Raw genomic sequence first — 22707 nt, 5'->3', positions numbered from 1 at the left:
TGCTGATATTTGTGTGCAAGATGGAGCTGCTGGGTAGTTTGATCATGCAACCTTTTTATATAAAAAGCTGGGGTTGTTTCATATACTTTTTGGATAGAGACCAAGAGACGATTGTTTTAACATTGATTTGAAGCTTGTCAGTCTTGCCAGGAAGCCTGGATACTGACTCGATTAAGAATTAATGATTAATATTTTACATGTATAGAGTGCTTGTTATCCTCAGCACATCACAGCTATCCATACAGCAGCACTGAACAGGGTCCCTCCCTCATGATGGGAGAGCACCCAGTTGCTACATCCCTTCAGGTGGGGCAGCTTGCTTCCTTCTGTTGGCTACTGCAGAGGAAAGGCTCACCTCCTCCCTATTCCCTTTGGTATGACTAGCACCTTTGGGGGTAATGAGAGGGTCTGTGATCATTTTTGGCTACTGCATAGGGGTAGAAAATGGATCACTTCTTGTGCCCTGATCCCTGGCTCCCCACACAGTAGTTCTGATGTAGAACACACACGGCTTCAATTTGTAAAGACCCTTGAAAAAATCCCACATGGCATCAACTGCACAGAACTTTGTTTATTGATCAGAAGAATAAATGGGTGAATCAGCCCTGATAGTACTTCAGTCTGTGTTTCAACAGAGTCAAGGTATTTCCAGCTAAGGACTTACTTAGACCACTAAACCATCTCCTGAATAACTTGATTTTTTTGTGTTCAGGAGTTAAATTCACTTGACTCATAAGCTTCAGGTCGTGAATTCACAGCTTTTGTCATTTATGCTAATTGCAGAATCTGATTTTGTGTGGAAAGTCTTCATTAAGGAGTCTACTAAACCCCTGATGAACAATGATTGATTTCAATATGCAGAAGTGGTTAGTGTTTTGTAGATTGTGAAGCCAGTTTGTGTTCCACTGGAGTCTACTTGTGCTACATCTGATTAACGCCTTTTGAAATGGTGTGATAAACTGTGGTGCTGATCAAGATACATTGTAAATCATTTCTCATTCTTACAAACTTTGTCAGAGGAATGAACTAAATTCTGTTGTTTAGTATTTTCACTGCATTTTTCCTCTGGAGGGTGTGTTCTCACAGAATGTGATTTTCCCTTGTTATATATAGTTTGAATGTTATGATAAAGGTTCTAAAGGAAACAGAAAAATAACCTAAAATTAACTAATTTTTGTGACAGTAGTAATCTTTTCATGTCTTGTAAGTGTTAATTATCCTAGAACAATATACTTGACAGGAAATAAAAATATTGAAACTGCCAACAGGAGCCAGTCTAACCCCTCATTTCATGTTTATTTCGGAATTGGATATTTGTAGTTGGAACTAAGTAAGTTTTCATATGCAGTAATTTACACCTACTGCCTCCTGGGTCCTGTAACTTTGGCCAACCATAAATTAAAGTGTTGTATTTAGAATTATATGGCAAATTTAATTGTTTGTACATGTTATTGCTAGATAGTCTAGCTCATTCTCCATGAGCATTTTGTAGTCATGTTAGTTTAATAAAGATACTTTCCCCTAGAAATATATGTAGGAATCTGCCATAAGTAAATTATTTTGGAGAAGTTAGAAATTATGTAATATACGGACAAAGAGCCAGATCCTCAGTTGGTATAAATCAGCTCATTGATTCATTGATTCATATCAGCTGAGGTTCTGGTGGGAAGGCTTTAAAGGGATTGATCAAAATTGTTTGCTCCTATTGTTGGAGGGAAGGATATTGTACTTTGTGTATGTACAGCACCTAGTATGATGGAGCCATGATCACATTTGGGATCTCTAGGCTCTACTGTAATACAAAAATATTAATAATATTAATAATATTACTGACGATAGATTTAAATTTGTGGGCCCTTTGACTCACAGGTATGGGGAAGCAAGCTGAACAAGTCTCAGCTCTGCAACTTCTGCTGAGTCCTGCCATGTACATCAAAAATATAACTATTGTGCATGTGTGATCTTGTAGTAGAGACGACATCAGGAACTTTAATTGGACAAGCCTCTGTTTAGGACACTGATGCATAGGGAGATGAGCAAGTAGTTGAGGGGAAATATTGGCATATTGATGCATCTTTAGAAGGTAGACCAGAATTGCCCCAAACCCCTACCCTCCATTCCCAGAAACTTGGAAACTCTTTAAGAATTCAGTGCCTGGATCATAGGATGTAATCAGTAGTTAATCTGCTATGATGATAGATGGAGAAAAAGAAAGGTAAATGAGCAATGAACTCTTCTTTTGAAAAAGAATGATAGAATTATCTGTCTCATTTTCTAAAATCAGAGAAGACATCAGTCTTCTATGCCTAGCTAGATTTGATTACTTATCCTCCTCGTTATCTGTCTGTTACTGTATTTGATAAGAGTATAAGCTTTTTACCCATCTACAGAATCCTTATTTCATTGCTAGACCCAGATATTAAAATTAAGATCAATGTGGATAGAACAACATTTGTCAGGAATTATTAATTGTCATGGTTAATGGAGCTTGTAACTTACAGTTTAGCTTCAAGCAAATCCTTCCACCATTTGAAAGAGAGCTCTGAAAGGGTGATTTTTATAGTGGCTTATGGAGGTTTTAGGCATCTGAATCCATTTTGTTTTAATGGAAAGTACATGGCTAAATCCATTTGCTTTAGAAACTACCCTATAAATGTTTTAATAAACAAGGCTATTATCTCTAAATGGGTTTAGTGATCAGAGAACTGGCTTTCATATTCTACTTGCAGTAGCACAATTACAATTATTTAATGAGTGAAAAAGTTTGGTCAAGTTATTTGATCAGTTTCTTTGTCAAGTTTATGTACAGGGTCTTCTTCATGGTGGCTATATATGAGGAGCTGAGACTGAATGTTCTCAGTCACATTAATATCCATGTAGTTGATGAATGATCTGGATTGACTCTGAATTTAATGGCTGCCATGATAACTAGAGGACAAACCCTGTTTTTGGCCCCATCCATACTGTGGGATGCATTGTGCTCTGATGCTGGTGATGGGATTAGATGTTGGAGTGGTGGCAATTAAATTTTTGTCATGGGCTAACTATAGTCATCTTTGTTTTGTGGCTGAGGCACATCTGACCTGTTGGGACCATTCCACTGGCCACTGATTGGCAGAGCACATCACGCTCCAGCCCCACGTTCTCCATACTTTGTCACACCATTCCATCACATTTCCACCTGGTGCTTGCAAAAATATGTCCTATTGGTGAGGTACAGGCACGTGACCAAAAGGAATGTAAAACTGGGGGAATCTTCACCAGCCCCTTTGTGATGCTCTGGTGGCACACAGGGACCTTATCAAGGGATAAGGATTTGGCTCAATGAGCCTGGTAAACTTTTGGACCAGACATTGTTACTTCAAATTTTGTGAAATGCCAAGAATTTGAGTAGGAAGCTGAAAAAACATATATATAAGTACTGACAGCAATAATATAATTATTATAGCTCTTCCTATTAGATTAGTTACAAGTTAATTGTAGTAGAGGATATTCTATTTTCAAATTTGGTACCAGTACAATGCATGTAACTGGGCTTAATATAGAACATTTCCATGAACAGGAGGGTAAACATTAGGGTTGATTCTTCATTAAGCCTTCATCGCTATGTCTCATTATAGGCCAATTTGTGCCTACCCCTAAGGTAAGACTCTCCTGTGGTTGTGTTAGAGCTTCCTACCTCATCGGTCAACGCATAGGAAATAGAGCAGAAGGAGCAGCACACCCAATGTCTTCCCTCTCCCAGTTGAGCATGTGCATAGGGAGGGAGGGGCGGAGGATGGGTAGAGCATGGGAGGGGGTTGGGTAAAGCAGAGCTGGCACAAGGGGGAAGTGAGCTGTGCCCTTGTCAGGGTAGCTGTAAATCACTTCCCCTCAGGATCAAGCAGAGAATAAATGGTAACTTTGACCCATATCTGCAAAGGTACATAGGTGCCTAAACAACAAAATTAGGTATCTAAATCCCAGTTCTGGCTCCACTGCGAGCCACAGTAGTCCTGCCAAACTCTGTAGGTCCCTGAACTCACTCGGCACCTGAGATTTCAAAGTAATCTACTATTGTACTGTAGATAAATATTTAAACAGTTACTGAGGTAGAAAGAGAGAGAGAGAATACCTAAATACCTTTGTGGATCTGGGCCTAAGTGCTAACATTGTAGTAAGAGACCAATGACAAGATCTTCAGCTAGTGTAAATTGGCATAGCTCCATTTGCTTCAATGCAGCTACGTCAATTAACAGCAGCAGAGGATCATCTGGCTCATAGTATATTTTCCACAAGCTGTTTTAATGAAGCGCTGCTGGTTGATATAGTATTGAAAGAGTTCCTGAAGTTACATCAGCCATAACATAACACAAAACATAGTGCTGTTGACAATTAGACAGTTTTGCTATTCTTCATCTGTAGTCTGTTGGTTAAATATACTCTAGAGCCTGATCATGCAATTTTATCTGTGAGGGGGCAAAGGCAGGGGCGGCTCTAGGTTTTTGGCCGCCCCAAGCAGTCATGCCCGGGAGGCGCCCCCGAGCCGCGGGAGCAGCGGACCTCCCGCGGGCATGACTGCAGAGGGTCCGCTGGTCGCGCGGCTCGGCTGGACCTCCCGCAGCTGCGGGCGGTTCGCAGGTCCGGCGGCTCCGGTTGAGCTGCCACAGGCATGCCTGCGGGAGGTCCAGACGAGCCGCGGGACCAGCGAACCGTCCGCAGTCATGCCTGCGGGGGGTCCACTGGAGCCGGCGGCCGAGCGTCCCCTCCGCAGTCATGCCTGCGGCAGGTCCGCTGCTCCCGGGGCTCCGGTGGACCTCCCGCAGGCATGACTGCGGCAGGTCTGCCGGCCCAGCCTGCCGCCCCCCGGGAAAGGGCCGCCCCAGGCGGGTGCTTGCCCCGCTGGGCTCTGGAGCCGGCCCTGGGCAAAGGTCATTGAAGCTCTATGCAGGGGCAAGGGTCTGCTTCCATGGATGCAATTATAGGAGCAGGGCCTTCATGTGTACTTTTCAGAGAAATAATTTAATGCACTTTTGTGTGTGTTACATCAATATGGTTGTGCAAGATACTGCATGTATCTAAGGTTGTTATCAAGTAAACAAGATGGGTGAGATAATATCTTTTATTGGACCAACTTCTGTTGGTGAAAGAGACAAGCTTTTGACCTTTCAGAGAGCTCTTCCTCAGCTCTGGGAAAGGTGTTCAGAGTATCATAGCTAAATACAAGGTTATCAAATGCCATGTTTTGAGGAATAATATGTGGTCATGTAAAGATAATTGTAGTACATATGCACAAAGGGGAGGAGTTAAAGTTGCTTAGTCTTGTGGCTAGAATTCTAGTTCAAATGTTGTAAAATTCACCCATTTAAATTATTCATAAACAAAACATTATCTTAAAGTTGTCATACAATGGTGAAAGTACCTATTTTTTTTCACCCTCTCGTAACTCAAAATGAGTAAAAGAATTTTTCCAGAAATCTTCACCTCTGGGTTAAGTTGACGAATGGATGCTTTCAGCCCCAAAAGAATTTTTTACACAATGTTACAAGACTATACAAACAAGGATTTGTAATGAAAGTTCTAATATATTTTAACTGTAGCTGACACTACAAAGTTTGTAAACATTTCAGGTTTAGAGTTAAGAAATTGCTAGTTTAGATATCATTTGGGGATTTTTCAGCATGACAGACACTATGTAAATGTAAGATACTATCATTTCAGTGCATATGTGAACAGTTTCAGGCTTTTGTAAGTGTTGTGACTTAGCTAGTCATTACATTTAATTGGAAAATGGAGACAATAACTGACTACCCACACAGAGATTCACCCTTACTAAATCTCTTACAATTGAAATGCTAACTTATTATTTTCTAGCACAAATCCTCTGTGCAAGTAAGAATGCATGTGACGCCAAGTAAGCCTTTTAACATTTAATTGTAAGAAGTAAGGATTAGTATTTGCATTTTTTTGCAATTCATTTGCATTTTATCTCTAATTTTTTCATTTTAAATTCTGTTTCTTACAGACACAGTTGTCTCAGGCTTTAAATGGTGTTTCAGATAAAGCAAAGGAAGCTAAAGAATTTTTGGTTCAGCTGAAAAATATATTACAGCAGATACAGGTAATTGTATACTACTTGTTTTGATAATACAATAATCATTAGAGCTGAGTGCATAATTTATTTGATGACTTTAGTCTCTTGCTGTTCACAGATTGCCTGGAATAACACACTCTTTTCTTGAATGTATTTGTTAGGCAAAATTATTCATCAATTAATGTCTACAAATATTTGTTGGCCTGTAGATTGTATGCCATTTGTTGCAAGAATTGGAAATTTGAACTGTGTTGTTTAGTTTCTGATTGGACTTATTGGTTGTATGGTGTGTTTCTGTTCACATACTGGATGAGTGTAATTCTTAGAGTCAGGCTTTTGGTAAAAATACAAATTTTTACAAATTCCAAACTTACTACCTGTGAATAGTCTAACATTTGCTTAAATTATGCTGTTTCTGAGAACATTCTTGTATTTTAATTGTTAGGATATTTGTGGAAAGTCAAAATACAAAAAGGGCACAAGCAGTGCCAAAATGAATGTGGGGAGGGAGGGAGTTTGTGTGGAAATTATTGTTGTGTATGTTTCTGTTCAGCTCTGATCATTGAATTTCGACTCATTACAATGAGCAAAAGACTAATTAATGTCTTTTAAAACACACATTTATATTTGCACTACAAGAGCACAAAACCAGTGTGAAACTCAATTGTTTTTTTCAAGTGAATATAGGCTCATGAAAGTTGCTGGATATTAGGAATTTTCACCTCTCTGTCTACCCAGAGAACATATCTGGGACATGCAGCAGCAGTGCCTGCTTCCCTATACTGACTCACCAGGGCACTAGGGGAGGATTATTATTGTTCTAACTAGTGATTTTTTCTAGCATGGCTTCTGTGGTCTACCCACTGTGTGCTGTCTGCTTTACTTCTGACCCTTTGGTCATCAGTGAGCAATCCCCAGTTCCTGCTTTGCGCAGAAAGGGTGCCAACATATGCAAAGTGCCACAGAATGTTGTATCCCCCATCCTTTGCATTCCTTTGTTGCTCTGCTAGATGCGCCAGTAAGGGAGATTAATTTATTTTTTTAAAGTGATATGGATAACTGACTGATAGGAACTGGCCTAAACCACCAACTCATGTCCCTTAGGCCACCAAACAGCTGTCAGATGGTAATGAAATTCAGCCACTCACTATACACATTGAATAGCTTTGAAGCAGTGAGCTGCAGGTGAAGGACTCCATAGTCCATTACTGATCCACTGGGTCACCTAGCTCCCCTCAGTAGCTACTTTTACCCTTTTGAAACCTAAAGATGAACATTTACAAATATTTAAAACTGTGCTGTAAAATCCTTTAATGCATATGAACAGAAACACTGGCAAATTGTTATGCATAATTGTATTGTCGTAGTTAGAGTTGAATGACCAGAATTTGTCTGTTCTGGTATTCGTGACTATGACCCCCTGAATCTCCACCCCATGTTACTAAAATCCTAGAGGTGAACCCAAAGTAGAAACCTGCAGCTAATCCCCACCCTCTGAATTCTGAGGAAATTTGAATCTGGAGTTGGACTGAACTCCACATCATGGGCCTATCTCTATAATGGGTCTAAACCAGAACACAAAATCTGAACAAATCAGAACACTGGGAATGTTTGAATTCAGATCCATGGCCTGAGATGAGAAGCGTGATTCTGGTTGTCTCTAATAAATACCTCAGTACCGGGGCCGGCTCTAGGCACCAGCCCAGCAAGCAGGTGCTTGGGGCGGCCACGGGGAAGGATCTTCAGCGGCAGGTCCCTCAGTCCTTCTTGGAGCGAAGGACCTGCCGCCGAAGACTGAAGTGGTGAAGGTAGAGCTCCTGCAGATCTCGATCATGGCTTTTTTTTTTTTTTTTTTTTTTGCCGCTTAGGGTGGCAAAAACCCTGGAGCCAGCCCTGCTCAGTACTGGCAGCCTCCCACTTTCACTCCTCAGCAGAACTGTCTTACACGCAAACATTTGCTCAATGGAGTAAAAGATGTGTAGTTTTTATCATTGTATTTAAACACCATACAAGCCAGACAGCAAGTCAAACCCTTTACTTCCTTGCTTAGCAAGAGAGAGCTGTGCTCTTACTCTTGGGTTCATGGCCTCCTTTTTCTTTCTCTGCTCTTATTTTTTTCCCTGACTGTGGATTTCTGCTTTTCTTCTCTCTTTTTTCTCTTCTTAGGTCACTTTCAAGTCCCTTACGCTGTTCTTCTCACACTCTTCAAAACCTGCCTAATTGCCCTCACTACCTCTTTCCTGACTCTCTAAGGGGCCTTGTTGCTGTCATTATATGATTTTCACTCCCATCTGCTGCAAGTAGTACTGGGGGGTGGGAGTGGGGGTGTAGTCCCCATGACAGGAGCACCCACAAGAGCACTCATTCTGACTCAAGTTCTGTGCAGAAACCAACGTTTCCCTATCATCTTGTGAAAGACAAAGTGAAGGCACAGGGGGGTATAACCCAAGTAGAGGAGGGACAGATACAAGCAGAAAGGGGCTGGAGCTAACCTGTGGTCTAGTTGTAGCTCATCTAAGTTCAGCCCAAGCTTGGTCCCTTGCTCCCCATGCTAGCAGAGAACCATGGGTGATTCTCACAGGACTAGGCTGCACTGAAGCATACACCACTGCAGCTTCACTGTTCTGGGACATAGCTCTCTTGGGTATGTCAGCTAGAGCTACACTGAGCCTGTGCCTGCAGTATAGACCTAGCCAAAGAGGCGGTGCATTCAGCTCCCGGGGAAGAATGTTCTTTCTCTCCTTAATCAGAGAGAGGGCTGCATGAATCATGGCTTAGGGCAGGGGCGGGCAAACTTTTTTGCCTGAGGGCTGCATCAGGTTTTGGAAATTGTATGGAGGGCCAGTTAGGGGAGGGGGTTGTGGCCTGCCCCCCCCTCCATCCACCCACCCCAGAACTCCTTCCCCATCCAACCCTCCCATTCCCTGATGCCCCCCTGGGACCCCTGCCCCATCCACTCCCATCCGCTCCCTGACCGCCCCCAGAACCCCTGCTCCTGACTGCCCCCCGCCGCCCCATCCATCCTCTCCTCTCATTCCTGATGGCCTACCCGGGACCCCTGCCCCATCCAACCACCCCTTCTCTCTGTCCCCTGACTGCCTCCCACCATCCCATCCAACCCCTCTGCTCATTCCTGACTGCCTCCCCCGGGACCCCTGCCCCATCCAACCACCCCTTCTCCCTGTCCCTTGACTGCCTCCGGGATCCCTGCCCCTGACTGCCTACCGCCTCCCCATCCAATCCCCCCTCCTTCCTGACTGCCCCCCTGGGAACCCCTGCCCCATCCAAACACCCCTTCTCCCTGTCCCCTGACCGCCCCCGGAACCCTTGCCCCTGACTGCCCCCTGCTGCCCCATCCAACCCCTCCTCTCATTCCTGACTGCCCCCCTGGGACCTCTGCCCCCATTCAACCCCCCTGTTCCTCGCCGTCTGACTGCCCCGACCCCTATCCCTGCTCCCGCCCACCCTCCCAAACTCCCCTGACCTCTGTCCAACCCCCTGCTCCCTTCCCCCTTAGCGCGATGCCTGGAGCACTGGTGGCTGGCGGCGCGACAGCCACACTGTCTGGCTGGAGCCAGTCATGCCATTGCCACCGCGGAGCACAGCACTGGGTCAGGCCGAGTTCTGCAGCTGCACTTCCCCAGAAGCTCACTGCCCCGCCACCTAGAGCATTGTGCCAGCGGCGGAGCAAGCTGAGGTGCAGCAGGGGAAGGGCCAGGGGCTAGCCTCCCGGGCCAGGAGCTCAGGGGTCGGATGTGGCCCGTGGGCTGTAGTTTGCCCACCTCTTGCTTAGGGTGTGAGGATGAGGGTAATAAAATTTAATCTAAAAACGGAGGTAGATTGAAATAAATAGAGGGGAAGAGAAAAGCCGAAACAAAAGGAAAAAGATGGGCATAAGTAACGTGTGCATGTGTAAGGGATAGCTATGCAGAGCCTGATTCTCCTCTCACACTTACACTATTTTTACTGTAAGGTAACTCCAATGACTTCAGTAGAGATATTCCTGATTTGTGGCAGTGTAAATGAGAGCAGAGGCTTGATGCTGCTCTAATATTGGTGTAAATCAGGAGAAACTGTCAAAGTCAATGGAGTTATATTGGTGCAAAAGGGGTATAAGAAAGAAGAGAATTGGGCTCATTGACTATAGAGCTAAATTTCATTTTCTTTTCCTGTCTAGATGTCCCTTCTGTCACTTGAATCAAGTCAACAGGAAAGATCGAGACTAGAGGGATTTGGCACCAATGCTTATTGATATCCCAAAGTAGGGATACTTTGTAGAAGAGATGGCACTTGCATCTTAAGACAATATGCCTATTTAAACCTAATTTATCTTGGCAATGGCTCCAGAACAATGAACTAAAATTGGCAAACCATCTTTTTCTAAAACTGATTTTTTTCCAGCGATAAAGAGACATACATGTAGTCCCTAACATAAACAAAGCATTGTGTATAACCCATACATACTGGGGCAGCAAATTGTGCACATTCATAGATTTATATTTAAAGCCTAAAAGCATTCAGGAATTAATTCCTGGAAAAGTAACATTTGTGGTTTTAATAACTGATTTCAAAGAGAACTTTGTCAGAGAAATGGATAGGTTAATGGTCTAAAAATACTGTAAATCCTTTGGTAACTTTATCTCTCTATCATCACTGGGCCTAATTTTCCACTGTTTTTCACTTTGGAGTCATTTACTCTAATGCAAAGTGCATGTAAAACTCTCCTCATCAGACAGGTAGTATTTCACACCCACTTTACACAGGTGTAAATGCCCACATGAGGTGAACCAGTGTTTATATCTGTTGACAGATGAGTTCTTCCCTGAGACTCTCTATTGATTCAGTGGGATTTAAGCTTAAAGTTAAGCACATGCTTAAATGCTTTGCTGAATTGGGGTTCTAAGAAGACGACAATGGAGAACTTTGCCAGCTATACTTGTCCTGGGAAAACTGACTACCACAGTGGCCAGCTTGTTAGAAGTGGATATCAGTGACTATATCAAATGTAGAGAATTGTCCTCCAACCTTTAGGAAGGCAATAGGATAAATCTAATTTTGGCCAAGTGGACAAATCAGATTAGTAAAATATAATCCAAGGGGGAAACAGAGAGAGACATTGATTTAAATAGGATTTAAGCACATGCTTAAAGTTAAGCACACTAAAGCTTAAGTGCTGAACTGGGTTTGGGGAGAAGCTAGTTAGACAGCCCAGTGTCTCCTGGAAACAGGAGCATGAAGGCTTCCTTCCCCTCCTCGAGCAGCTGCTCAGCTTGTATGATGACTTCCATTTAAACCAGTCTTATGTTGTGAATTCCATGGGAGTGAAATTCAGCTGTGTGCAGAGGACCAGCCCAAAGCCCAGTGCTATTTAAATCCCACTTAAGCTCTGACAAAAGTGCTGCATAGGCCTTCTGCTGGTCCATGTGACTAAAACCGACAGTGTATTATTTTTAAAAGGCTAACCAAATTCATGTTTCCAGGGAAGATACAAGCATGTACTAACTACAAGAAGCTCAAAAAAAAGTGCTCAGGTTAAAATTGTTCCTTTCATTGTGCATATTGCTCTCAGCCTTCATCTTGAGGCAATATACCACAATCTCAAGAATTCTACTTAGTCTTGGTTTATTCCCCTTGGGATCAGTCTGTGGACTCCATTCTGCTCAAGTTACTATGGTGCAACCCCCCTGATTTCAAAGGAGTTTCAGTGAGGTAACTGAGAGCAGAATTTGGAACGATATTTTAATAATACATAGAGACTCCCAAGCATTCATTTGTCTGGAAAATGCTAGTATATTAAGGGGTTACAATAAATCAATTTTGTAGCATGATCATCTTGACAGTGTCCCTTAAGGCATTTTGTAGCCAGCAGTTGTTAACAGTGCAATATGTAATGGAATCACAAAGGAAACATGACATGCCAAACTCTTGAAAGGAAACATTTTCTAAATGTAAAACATGTATATTGGGTTGGGTAAATAACAGCTTTTACTGCAAAAAATTCATTTTCATAGATGAATATGATTGTTACCTTCTTCTAGGAGAATGGGTTGGATTATGAAGCTTGTCTGGTTGCTCAGTGTGATGCCCTGGTTGATGCATTAACTCGTCAAAAGGCAAAACTGCTCACAAAAGTTACCAAAGAGCGTGAGCACAAATTAAAGGTGAGTACAACTATTATGAGTTGCAAGCATTCCAGAGAGTGTGGCTACAAATATTTCTATTGAAGTGACTCTTTAGCCTAGAGTTAATGCACATTAGGCTAAGTCCTGAAGTCCTTATTCAGTTAAAATTCCCATTGACCAGATCTTGAAGTCCTTATTCAGGCCCAAGTTTAACAAGATACGTAAGCATGACTTCAATGGAATTATTCATGTGTTTAAAGTTAGGCATGTGCTTAAGTAACTTGCTGAATTGGTGCTTCAAACTTTAGGCAATACTCTTATTGAAGTTTATGGGTCAAATCCTGACAGGTGCTAAGTAATCTCAACTGATCCCACTGAAATCAACGGGCAGTTCAAGCACTCATTACCTCTCTGGTTTTGACCAAGTGGAAGCAATCTTGTTCGGGAAAGGACTGAATAAAAATTTCAGGATTTAGTCCATTTTTTTAAACCTTCAGAATCTCAAGTGTCCATGAGAGACATCCTGAGATCCTTTTTCACTCTCTTCTTAAGAGAAAGGGGAAGGAAAGAGAAAATGTAACTGGCTGATTGGAGTGGTGGTCAGTAGGGTTCTTTGTGGTGAAATTTCATGCAGCTCATAGCTCTGTATTTGAAGATATTACAAGTTCTGGGTCATTACAAATATTTTAGATTTTTTTTCTATTGTCTGATTAACACAATGTAGAGGGAATGGACAGACTGCTTCAGCTCGGTGTTCCGGGAACCCCGCTCTCACAACTTCCTAAATTAGTGATGTCCCACTAAAAGGCCTCATTCTCCTCTCACTTACACCATTTTTACCTTGAATAACTCCATAGACTGTAGTGGACTTACTCCTGATGAGAACAGAAACAAGTCCAAAATTGCAGAAAAATGAGAGATGTCTCTTTCTTATTCTTTTCCTCTGGATGAACAAGGGTCTACTGTAAATTGTGAAGGGAATGATAGAATATAGATGGCCCAGTAGTCCTCATAGTTATCCTGTTTAATATATTGGGTTTAAGTTATTTTGTTATTAAAAGCTCAAATTTTAATGGAAGTATGGTTGCATGTTCAGTGAACAAATTCTACACCCATTTGATCCTAACTCCTTCAGCCATGAGCAGACCTGGGTATTCAACACTTAATCTGCTCTGATAATTGAGATTCCCTGTACATGACATTTTGCCAAACTAATTATCAGTATTTACAATACAGAGCAAAGAAGTGTAGCTGATGCAGATGGGGTAATACCCATATGACAGCTAAAACAAACATTGCTTTAACACTCTCTTCCATTCACGGCTGCTGCTTCTGAAATAATTTACTTGATTCAGTGAAGGCTGAGACGATTATCATAAATGTCCTGAGCTTTTCATTTGCAGGTTGTTTGGGACCAAATAAATCACTGTACTCTGAAGCTACGTCAGTCAACAGGGCTTATGGAATACTGTCTGGAAGTAATCAAAGAAAATGATCCCTCTGGTTTTTTACAGGTATTTTCTTTTTTACTCTTGTGAAGAAACAAAAAGATTATACAGGAATGTAAAACTTGCTATGGTGGAGTGTTTGGCTTAATGGCTTGGAAATGGGCTATGGAGTCTGTCAGCTGCAGGTTCACATTCTGTCCTTGTCAATATAATACCTAGAAATTATTACAATTTGGTGGCTAATAGGAAATGATTTTGTGGCATCTATGCATTTCCCCATAGACAAGGGTCTGCATCACCCAAAAAAACTCCAACATAGTTGGTACTCTTGTTGGTAGTTTAAGTAGAGGCCAAGATTTGAATGGATATGGAAGATCCATTTTCCCCTTTGCCCAGCCTGCTGTCTTTGCAGTGGAATGGGGTAGGGGACCATCAGGGAACTGGTTATGGCTTCCTGATTTTTGCACCAACCCAGTCCTAGTGTCAGTTAGTTAGAGCAGCCTAGAGACCTTATACCATTGATATTCCAAGCCTCCAGCTTGCTCCTGATATGTCCCCTTCCTGGCACCATACCTCTCAAGCGTCAAACCTGCCAAGTGTGTGAGTGCAAAATGGGTGCCAATTTTGATGCAGATATGGAACACCTATCTTATTGCATGTCAAACCTAATTTACAGATGATGATGTTTTCTAGATTATGAGACTTCATTTAAAGCAGCATTTCTCAAACTGGGGTCTGCAAAGGTACTCCAGGGGGTCCACCAGCCCCGCTGTTCAACTCCTCCCCCTCCCTCCCAGTGCCTCCTGCACGCAGGGGAACAGCCAGCGGCATGCAGGAGGTGCTGGAAGGGAGGAGGAGGAGCGGAGACAGGGAATGCTCAGGGGAGGGGGTGGAAAGAGGTGGAGAAGAGGAGGGGCAGGGGTGGAGCGGGGCTGGGAAGAGAGTGGGGCCTTGCGGGAAGGGGTGGAGTGGGGGCAGGGCCTGGGGTTGAGCAGAGGACTCGGGGGGCTGGGAGGGGGGTGTTTGTGAAAACTGTTAAATCAAAATGGGGGTCTTTGGGTTGCTAAAGTTTAAGAACAGTTGGTTTAAAGGATTATTTTCTCACTGTGTGAATTAATTAAACCACCGTTTAAAATGAAAACTGGGAAATCAAATCCTTGTCACATGCAGCCATAAAGTCCCCTAATCTGAGGCATCATCAGGATAGAACCCTGGTGTTCTAGATCCTCGGCACAGACCTTTACCGCTTGAACTACAGATGTAATTACTGTTCTCTCTGTGGACCAGCCTGTAAAGGTGGCCTTGACAGTGGGTTATATAACTCTTCGCTAGATAGCAGTTAATATTGGAGATGAGGATGCTTGGTTCTATTCCTGACTCTGGGAAAGAAACATGATGTAATGTCTGGAGACAGGAAAACCAAAGCACGTATCAGAAACCTTAGTTTTATTCTCTCTTCTGCTCCCAGATAACCCATGTAGGGATATAAAGGATGGGGGTTACAGGTACCCCCACATGGGCAATTAGTCCATAGCACAGTCTAACCCCAAATTAACACATGGAAAAGTCTAAATAGTTTCTTTGATCCAAACTACCATTTACCATGGTATTTTAATAGAGCTAAATATTACTCAGTCTTCACTGAAGCTATGTGCCAAACTCTGAGAGGTTCTGAACATCTGCAGTTTCCTTGTCTCAGGATTTGGCCTATTGGAGTTTTGCCTCCGCAAGAACTAAATAATAGCTGAATAAGGATTTTGGGGATGATCCTGGGTCAATTACAAAAGAAAACACGGTGACCAGCAGGTGTCTTCTTCCTAAGGTAATAAAGGTAATAATTGGAGATATACCAATCTCCTACAACTGGAAGGGACCTCAAAAGGTCATCGAGTCCAGCCCCTTGCCTTCACTAGCAGGACCAATTTTTGCCCCAGATCCCTAAGTGGCCCCCTCAAGGATTGAACTCATAACCCTGGGTTTAGCAGGCCAATGCTCAAACCACTGAGCTATCCTTCCTCCCTTTGCCAAGTGTAAAGAGTTACTATCTGATCATTTAGGCTCAGCTATTATAATGAAATCTCCATACTGACATGCTTTCTTCTGACTTTCTCTAGTTTGCCATTCAATGTGGATTTATTAAGTTGTTTCTGGAAATTATAAGGTCTTTTCATGGTTACCATTACAAACCCAACAGAAGGGGGTCAATACTTACCTTGACAGTATTCATCAAGCCCTAATAGCTTGTGGTTGAACTAGAGCAGAGCTTTAAGAGTGGCATCCAATCTTAATTTAATGGAGAATCAACCTCACCCTTTGGAGAGCTGTTCCAATGGTTAATTCTCCTCACTGTTAAAAATGGGCACCTTATTTCCAGTTTGAATTGTTCTAGCTTCAATTTCTGTCTGCTAGACTTTGCTAAATTAAAAAGCTTTCTAGTGTCAGAAATTTCCCTTCTATTCACGGAGATGAAACGAGACATCAAGACAGCTGCCATGCAGATCAGAGAGGAAACACCGCTTTCTGTGTGGCTCTCAAGCAGTTAAGATACATCCCCAGCCCTGTTCCACAAAGCTTCTTTTCAAAGAAAACTAGCTTTTCCAACTCTCGCAGGGGATTTGCTTTGAAAAGACAACATGGGAAGATGCAACACACATGGAACTCACAGCAAAATTACCACGTGCCCTGCTTCAATTAGGCCATGAGGCTCACAGTCACTTTGTATGATGTAGCATAGTCATTCAGATCTGTCACTTCTAACTTATTCTGGTCTATTTTTGCATTTGCAGTTTCACTAAAAGCCTAATGTTCTTTTTAAGATTTCAGATGCTTTAATCAAACGTGTTCAGGTGTCTCAGGAACAGTGGGTCAAAGGAGCCTTGGAACCAAAAGTATCAGCTGAATTTGACCTGACTCTGGATAGTGAACCTTTACTACAGTCAATTCACCAGCTGGATTTTATTCAGATGAAATGTAGGGGTGAGCTTTTGTGATTTGATTTTTATTTTTTTCATGTCTGCTTTGAAACTGTAGAGGGAGAGGTGAAGGAAGGTGGGGAGAAAGAGAAACTAGTTGCAATTTATGGATAGTTATTTTTGTCTTCTCTTAATCAAACATGAATTTACCAAGGAGTGCTTTCACCTCACCTCAAGTGACCCAGACAAGCTCAGACAGTGAAATTAGGTGAAGTTAAAGATTTGAAAAGATAAAAGTTTCAGACAAAGACCATCTGTCTGTTTTGAAGGTGGTGAAGACACTGGTGTCAATATGAACTTGAAAACAACTTAGCTCCTTTGTGTAGCATTAACAAGTTTAATACAGTTAATTAAAAATGAGTTGCCGATAGGGCTGGGTAGAAAACCACAGTTGCCTTTTATGGACAATGTTGAGGTTTCAAAATTTTATTGTGAAAACATGGGCAAGAGGCCAGCCCTGAAGAGCCAAAAGGCTGGGATGTGGGAGACTCAGGTTCAAATCCTTGCTCTGTCTGAATCACAACTGGGTCAGTGCCCTACCCACTGGCCTATATAGTCAGTATCACTCTGGAGCAATTGATATTGAATGACTTATACAAGGTGCAACAGTTTCAACAGGAGAGAAAGCACAAGACTGACTATATAGCCCAGTGATTAGGACATTGACTTGAACCCCAGTCTTCTATATCCTAGATGTGTGCCCTAACCACCACACTATTGGCTACTCTGAGTGAACTTGCTCTCTCTCTCTTCCTCCCACCCTCAAACTTTTGTCAAAACTGATTAGTTTCCACAAAACGTTTTAGGTTTTGACAAAACAGCATTTTTTGGACAGAAAACAGTTTCACTGAAAAATTTTCAACCAACTCTAATTACCAACATGTCAGCAAGAGTATCATCAGTGGCAAATGAGTCACTTCTTACTCTCAGGACTTGTCTACACTACCGCTTAAGTCGATGTAAGTTATGTTGCTCAGGGGCATGAAAAAAACACTACCCTGAGTAATGTAACTTAACTCGACATAGCTTCTGCCTCTTGTTGAGGTGGTGTAATTAGGTGGCATCAATGAGAGAGCGCTCTCCCATCAGCATAATGTATCTTCATCAGACGTGCTACCGGCGCCGATTTAATGTGGTAATGAAGACAAGCCCTCAGTAAGGCAGAACCACCATGATAGTTATGCTCAGTGGGGATACTGAAGTTGCCAGAGCCCAAGAAAAAGCTTTTGGAGGTATGGGCAAGAAATTACCATGGAAGGTCATTGGCTATGGAATTCCTTAACACCAAAGATCAGGATAAGCTCAAGCCTGACTGTCTATAGGACAAATTGCAAAACCCATCATTTGTACAAGGCCTCCCTCAATAACAATGACAGAAAAGCAGCCTGGTGATGTTTGTTTCCTGTGGTCAGGGAAGGGAGAACAAAAGGAAGGCCGGGGCGGGAAGTTAAGCTAAAAATGGCTGAAAATAGGAGCTGGTAGAGAATAGGTGCCATTTGCAAAAAACACTGTAATGCAATTTTAAATGTTGTGCTTGGAGCTTGGATACCAGGGACACAGGCACATCCAAACTGGATATATGGACAGATAGACAGACATTTTGTAGGGGCCTGATCTAAAGCCCATCAAGATCAGTGGGAATGTTTCCATGGACTTCAATAGGCTTTGAATCCAGGCCTAAGGATACATGTGGAAGACACGGAAGAGTCTACCAGAAAGTATTGGATGGGTTGAAAATAATTTTGTTTTTCTCTGATTCCACAAGAGCAATCCATAAACATGAGGATTCATGTTCATCTAATAATTTATCTGTTCTTTGTAGGCTTAGTTCTGAACTGAAACATGCGCAAGCAAATGCGAACAGAGTGGCTAATTTGACAGATAAATCCTTGGAGAAACAATGGAAATTGTTGAATTCAGATAAATAGTTAAAGGCCAAAATAAGCTCTTTGAGAGGGGATTGCATCTCAGCATAAATGGGTTATATTAATGAAGCCACTCTAAAAACATCAGTAAATTGCCCCTTTAAAAATTTAACAGCAAGAAAAATAGAAGCGAGAGCACAAGGCATGAGATTTAAAATGTAACTGAGAAAGTCTTTCTGAGGGTACGTCTACACTTACCTGCCGGTTCGACGCGGAGAGTTCGACTTTTTGGAGTTCGAACTATCGCGTCTGATCTAGACGCGATAGTTCGAACTCCGGAAGCACCGCGGTCGACTCCGGTACTCCACCTCGGCAGAAGGAGTTGGCGGAGTCGACAGGGGAGCCACGGAGTTCGACCCCGCCGCGTCTGGACGGGTGAGTTGTTCGAATTAGGGTACTTCGAATTCAGCTACGCTATTCACGTAGCTGAATTTGCGTACCCTAATTCGAACCCCCTTCTTAGTGTAGACCAGGCCTGAGTGTTATATGCAGAGGAGTCAGTTGTCAACTTAGACTGGTGTTTTAATCAATCTAAATTTAATAGTGGTTTATAGTCCCCCCTGAACAACTAATAATGAATTTAACTAAGCCACTCATGCATTCCAAACAGCTAAGCAACCCAGAGAGTACCTGAGATGGGAACACCTTAGATTTTTGGCTTCCAGACATTCATCATTTTTTAATTTACAACCTGCAGAAAATCACTCTCCCTCCCTTCCTGCTCTACGCCATGTCACCTCCACTCGCTTGTGCATTTGGAGGGTAGAATCAAGGCTGTGCCCACTCTCTGCCCACCTGCATTGGTGGGGAATAGTGGGCATGTAGCACCTGCTTTCTCCTTGGGACCTGTACCCAAGGACCAGCTAGCCCTTTCAGGGGCATAGGGAAGGCTCTTACTTCCCCTTATGCTGTGTGATCAAGTAGTACAAGCCGTATTCTAGTTCTAAATAAATGTACAATCACAGGAAGATAGGAATTGTTTGACATATAGAGAGACATATTTTATGTCTACTTGAGCTGAGTCACACCCCAAAAATTTCATTCATATATATATATATATATATACACACACACAAACATATATATATATATATATATATGTGTGTGTGTGTGTGTATATGTATGTGTGTATATATATATATATGAATGAAATTTTTGGCTGTGTGCCTATTTCTATTTAACCGTATAGGGTATGTTTATACTGCAATCATGGGGTGTGACTCAGCTCAAGTAGACATACCCAAGCTAGCTATAATCTAGCTACCTCGGGTTCTGAGCAGTGAATCTGTGCAGTGTGCACTTCAACATGGGCTGAACAAGCCCACACTGCACCCTGGATAATTATTCACAGTGGTAGCCAGCACTGAAATGCACCCTGCTGCAGGCTCTCCAGGTCCCAAGGTAGCTAGATTAAAGCTAGTTCAGGTATGTGCACTTGAGTTGCAGCCACACCCTGTGATTGATGTATAGACATGTTGGTATTTACTGGACTTTATTTTTGTGATCTCAACCCTTTTCTCCCCCAGTTCATTTCCATTCCATACCAGATGGAAAGGTACCTTTGTATTCCTGACATCTGTCCATGTCCAGCCTGCCCCAGTATGTGATGGCTTGCCCCAAAAAACTTTTCTATGTCAGCAAGCCGGTGCTAACGTGGACGCTCATTCCTTCTGTAAAGTCTCTCCCTTCCCCACTGATTCCTTAGTGCCTAAAACATTTAAAACCAACTTTACACTATCATCTCATTCACATATTGAGAATCTGAAGTGCCCCCTATCCAGATGGTCCTGCATGTAGAAATGGAAGGGATTATTTCAAAATAAATGGCCATGTTTCACTAGCCAAAAACCAAAGTGGTAAGAAACAGAGCTTTATAAATAACTGGGAAGCCAGCATAACATGTTGAGGCTTTGCTATTTATCCATAAGTTAAATACAGAGCAACCCCTAGGCTTGCATTCCTGAACCAGTAGTCTTACAAAAATATATGCCCCTCCTGAAACCAGCTCCTCTTTTTCCAGTCCCATTCACCACATTGCCCCAGATAGCAATAAATCTTTGCCAACCGTTTTGGTGTCATATGGAAATTCTACCAACTCTCTGTGTTGTTTGGTCTGGCAACAGCAGATTCTGAATGCATTTTAATGACTTTCAGAGCTAAACCACAATGGGAGATCGGGTACAGTCCCAAGGGAAAAAGTTCCAGACTGACCCTTTTAACTGCAAGTTGTTTTTTCCTATATATTTATTTTCACCCTGGTATCTGAAGATTGGAAACTGGAGGAAGTTGTCCATGTTGAAATAAGGAAGCTGAGAGGTGGGACAGGGAGGAAGGGGAGAACTGCGAGGGGTAACTTCACCCGAGAGGAATGGAATATTGTCATCAGCACTTGTTGATGTCTGAATTTCTGAAATCTTTTTTCAAACCTCTGGCCTCGCCTCATTCAACATCACTGAGCTTGCACAGGTCAGTGGGAGGTGAATGCCTGCTCATAAACAAACATCGATTCACTGTGTTAGACAAAGCAGAATGAAAATGAGATCAGATTGTATTAAATTAGCCCTGGTGTTGACTTGTGCATATATCTTACTGGTGGTCTAAGGATAAGCCTCAGATCCAAAACTAATCTCAGTAAATAATGATCAGGCAGAGTTTCTTTAACATTGAGAAATGTAATCAGTTGCAGATTTACTGCACAGAAAGCACAAGTGTGGTACAGTAACTCCTCACTTAATGTTGTAGTTATGTTCCTGAAAAATGCAACTTTAAGTGAGACGATGTTAAGTGAATCCAATTTCCCCATAAGAATTAATGTAAATAGGGGGGGTTAGGTTCCAGGGCAGCTTCCCCTACTCTGCAAGCACCAGAGGCAGGGGGTTCAACCTTCAGCCTGCCCACTCCATGCCTTCCCCCAAGCCCTCACCCTTGACCCATCTCTTCTCCCCCCCAACTCCTCCCCCTTTACTTCGCTCGCTGCGTCCTGGCTCCTCCCCTCTCCCTCCCCTCCCTTCTAAATGCCAAGCCAGCTGATTGCCACGCAGGAGAGGGAGGGGAGAGGCGCGCCAAGTCCTCGCTCCTCCCCCCTCCCTTCTGCCGGGGCAATCAGCTGGCTTGTGGCGTTTTGGAAGCAGGAGGGAGGGGGAAGGAGCGAGGACTCGGCACACAGGCTCCCTCCCCTCGCTCCCCCTCCGTCCCCTGCCTCCCGAACGCAGCAAGCCAGCTGATTGCCCCAGGCAGGAGGGAGGTGGGAGAAGCGAGGACTCGGCGCACCTCCACTCCCTCCCCTGCCTCCTGCTGGCGGCAGTCAGCTGGCTTGCGGCGTTTTGGAGGCAGGAGGGAGGGGGGGAGGAGCAAGGACTCGGCGCGCCTCCCCTGCCTCCCGAATGCCACAAACCAACTGATGGCTGCCGGCAGGAAGGTGGGGGAGCCTGTGTGCCGAGTCCTCGCTCCTCCACCCTCCCTTCTGCCTCCAAAACGCCTCAAGTAGCTGATTGCCGCAGGCAGGAGGCGGGGGGAGGAGAGGGAAGGCGCTGATCTGCAGAGTCTGCCGGCAGGCGGGAGGCGCTGGGGGGAGGGGGCCGTAGGGAGGCTGCCAGCTGTGGAGAAAGCAGGCAGCCAAACAACATAAGAGTGGAGCATTGCACAACTTTAAATGAGTATGCTCCCTAATTGAGCAGCAACGTAACAACAAAAGAACGTAAAGCGGGACGACTTTAAGTGAGGAGTTACTGTACTGTAACGATGAGTGACAGGAGTGACTCTTTGCTAGCCTGTTAGCAATACCTCAACACTCTAGGGGATATGTTGATCCACTGAAAGATATGCACAGTTTCTAATATTTGGTGGCATTTTGATTTAGCCCACATTTCTTTCCTTCACCTCCATCCTCTTCCTTCCATTATATTTTCTGATTGCCATGGTCTGAAATCCTTACCCTTCTCCATGACTAGCTGTGTTTGTACATCACATTCTCTCTGTTTTCACTAAAGACATGGACAGAGATCTAATCCAGGTTTGATTTGTTCTTGAATGCTGGAATATTGATGGGATTAGTGTTTGTTTGTTGCAAAAGGAAGAATAGATACAAATGCTTAAAATCACTTTTGGCATGTGGTGGCCCATCTTTTCCCCATTCCCTTTCACCAACTCCACCCGCTTCTTGCTATG

General features: G+C 43.2%; 1 protein-coding gene across 4 annotated transcripts in view; it reads left to right on the top strand.

Moving 5' to 3' along the window:
• The window catches only part of TRIM67 (tripartite motif containing 67), a 53762-nt gene that overhangs the window by 2224 nt on the left and 28831 nt on the right, over positions 1-22707 (top strand). For 3 of the 4 annotated variants that reach the window (XM_045010224.1, XM_045010223.1, XM_045010226.1), the window contains exons 2-5: positions 6005-6100; positions 12112-12234; positions 13599-13709; positions 16460-16619. In XM_045010224.1, coding sequence (XP_044866159.1) covers positions 6005-6100; positions 12112-12234; positions 13599-13709; positions 16460-16619 — 490 coding nt within the window. The remainder of the gene's footprint in view (positions 1-6004; positions 6101-12111; positions 12235-13598; positions 13710-16459; positions 16620-22707) is intronic. The other variant, XM_045010227.1, reaches the window with a different exon arrangement.

Source organism: Mauremys mutica, chromosome 3 (genome assembly GCF_020497125.1).
Source record: "Mauremys mutica isolate MM-2020 ecotype Southern chromosome 3, ASM2049712v1, whole genome shotgun sequence".
In the NCBI taxonomy this organism is placed as follows: Eukaryota; Metazoa; Chordata; order Testudines; family Geoemydidae; genus Mauremys; species Mauremys mutica.
The sequence above is the reverse complement of the archived record's forward strand: the minus strand, read 5'-3'. Positions and strand labels throughout refer to the sequence as shown.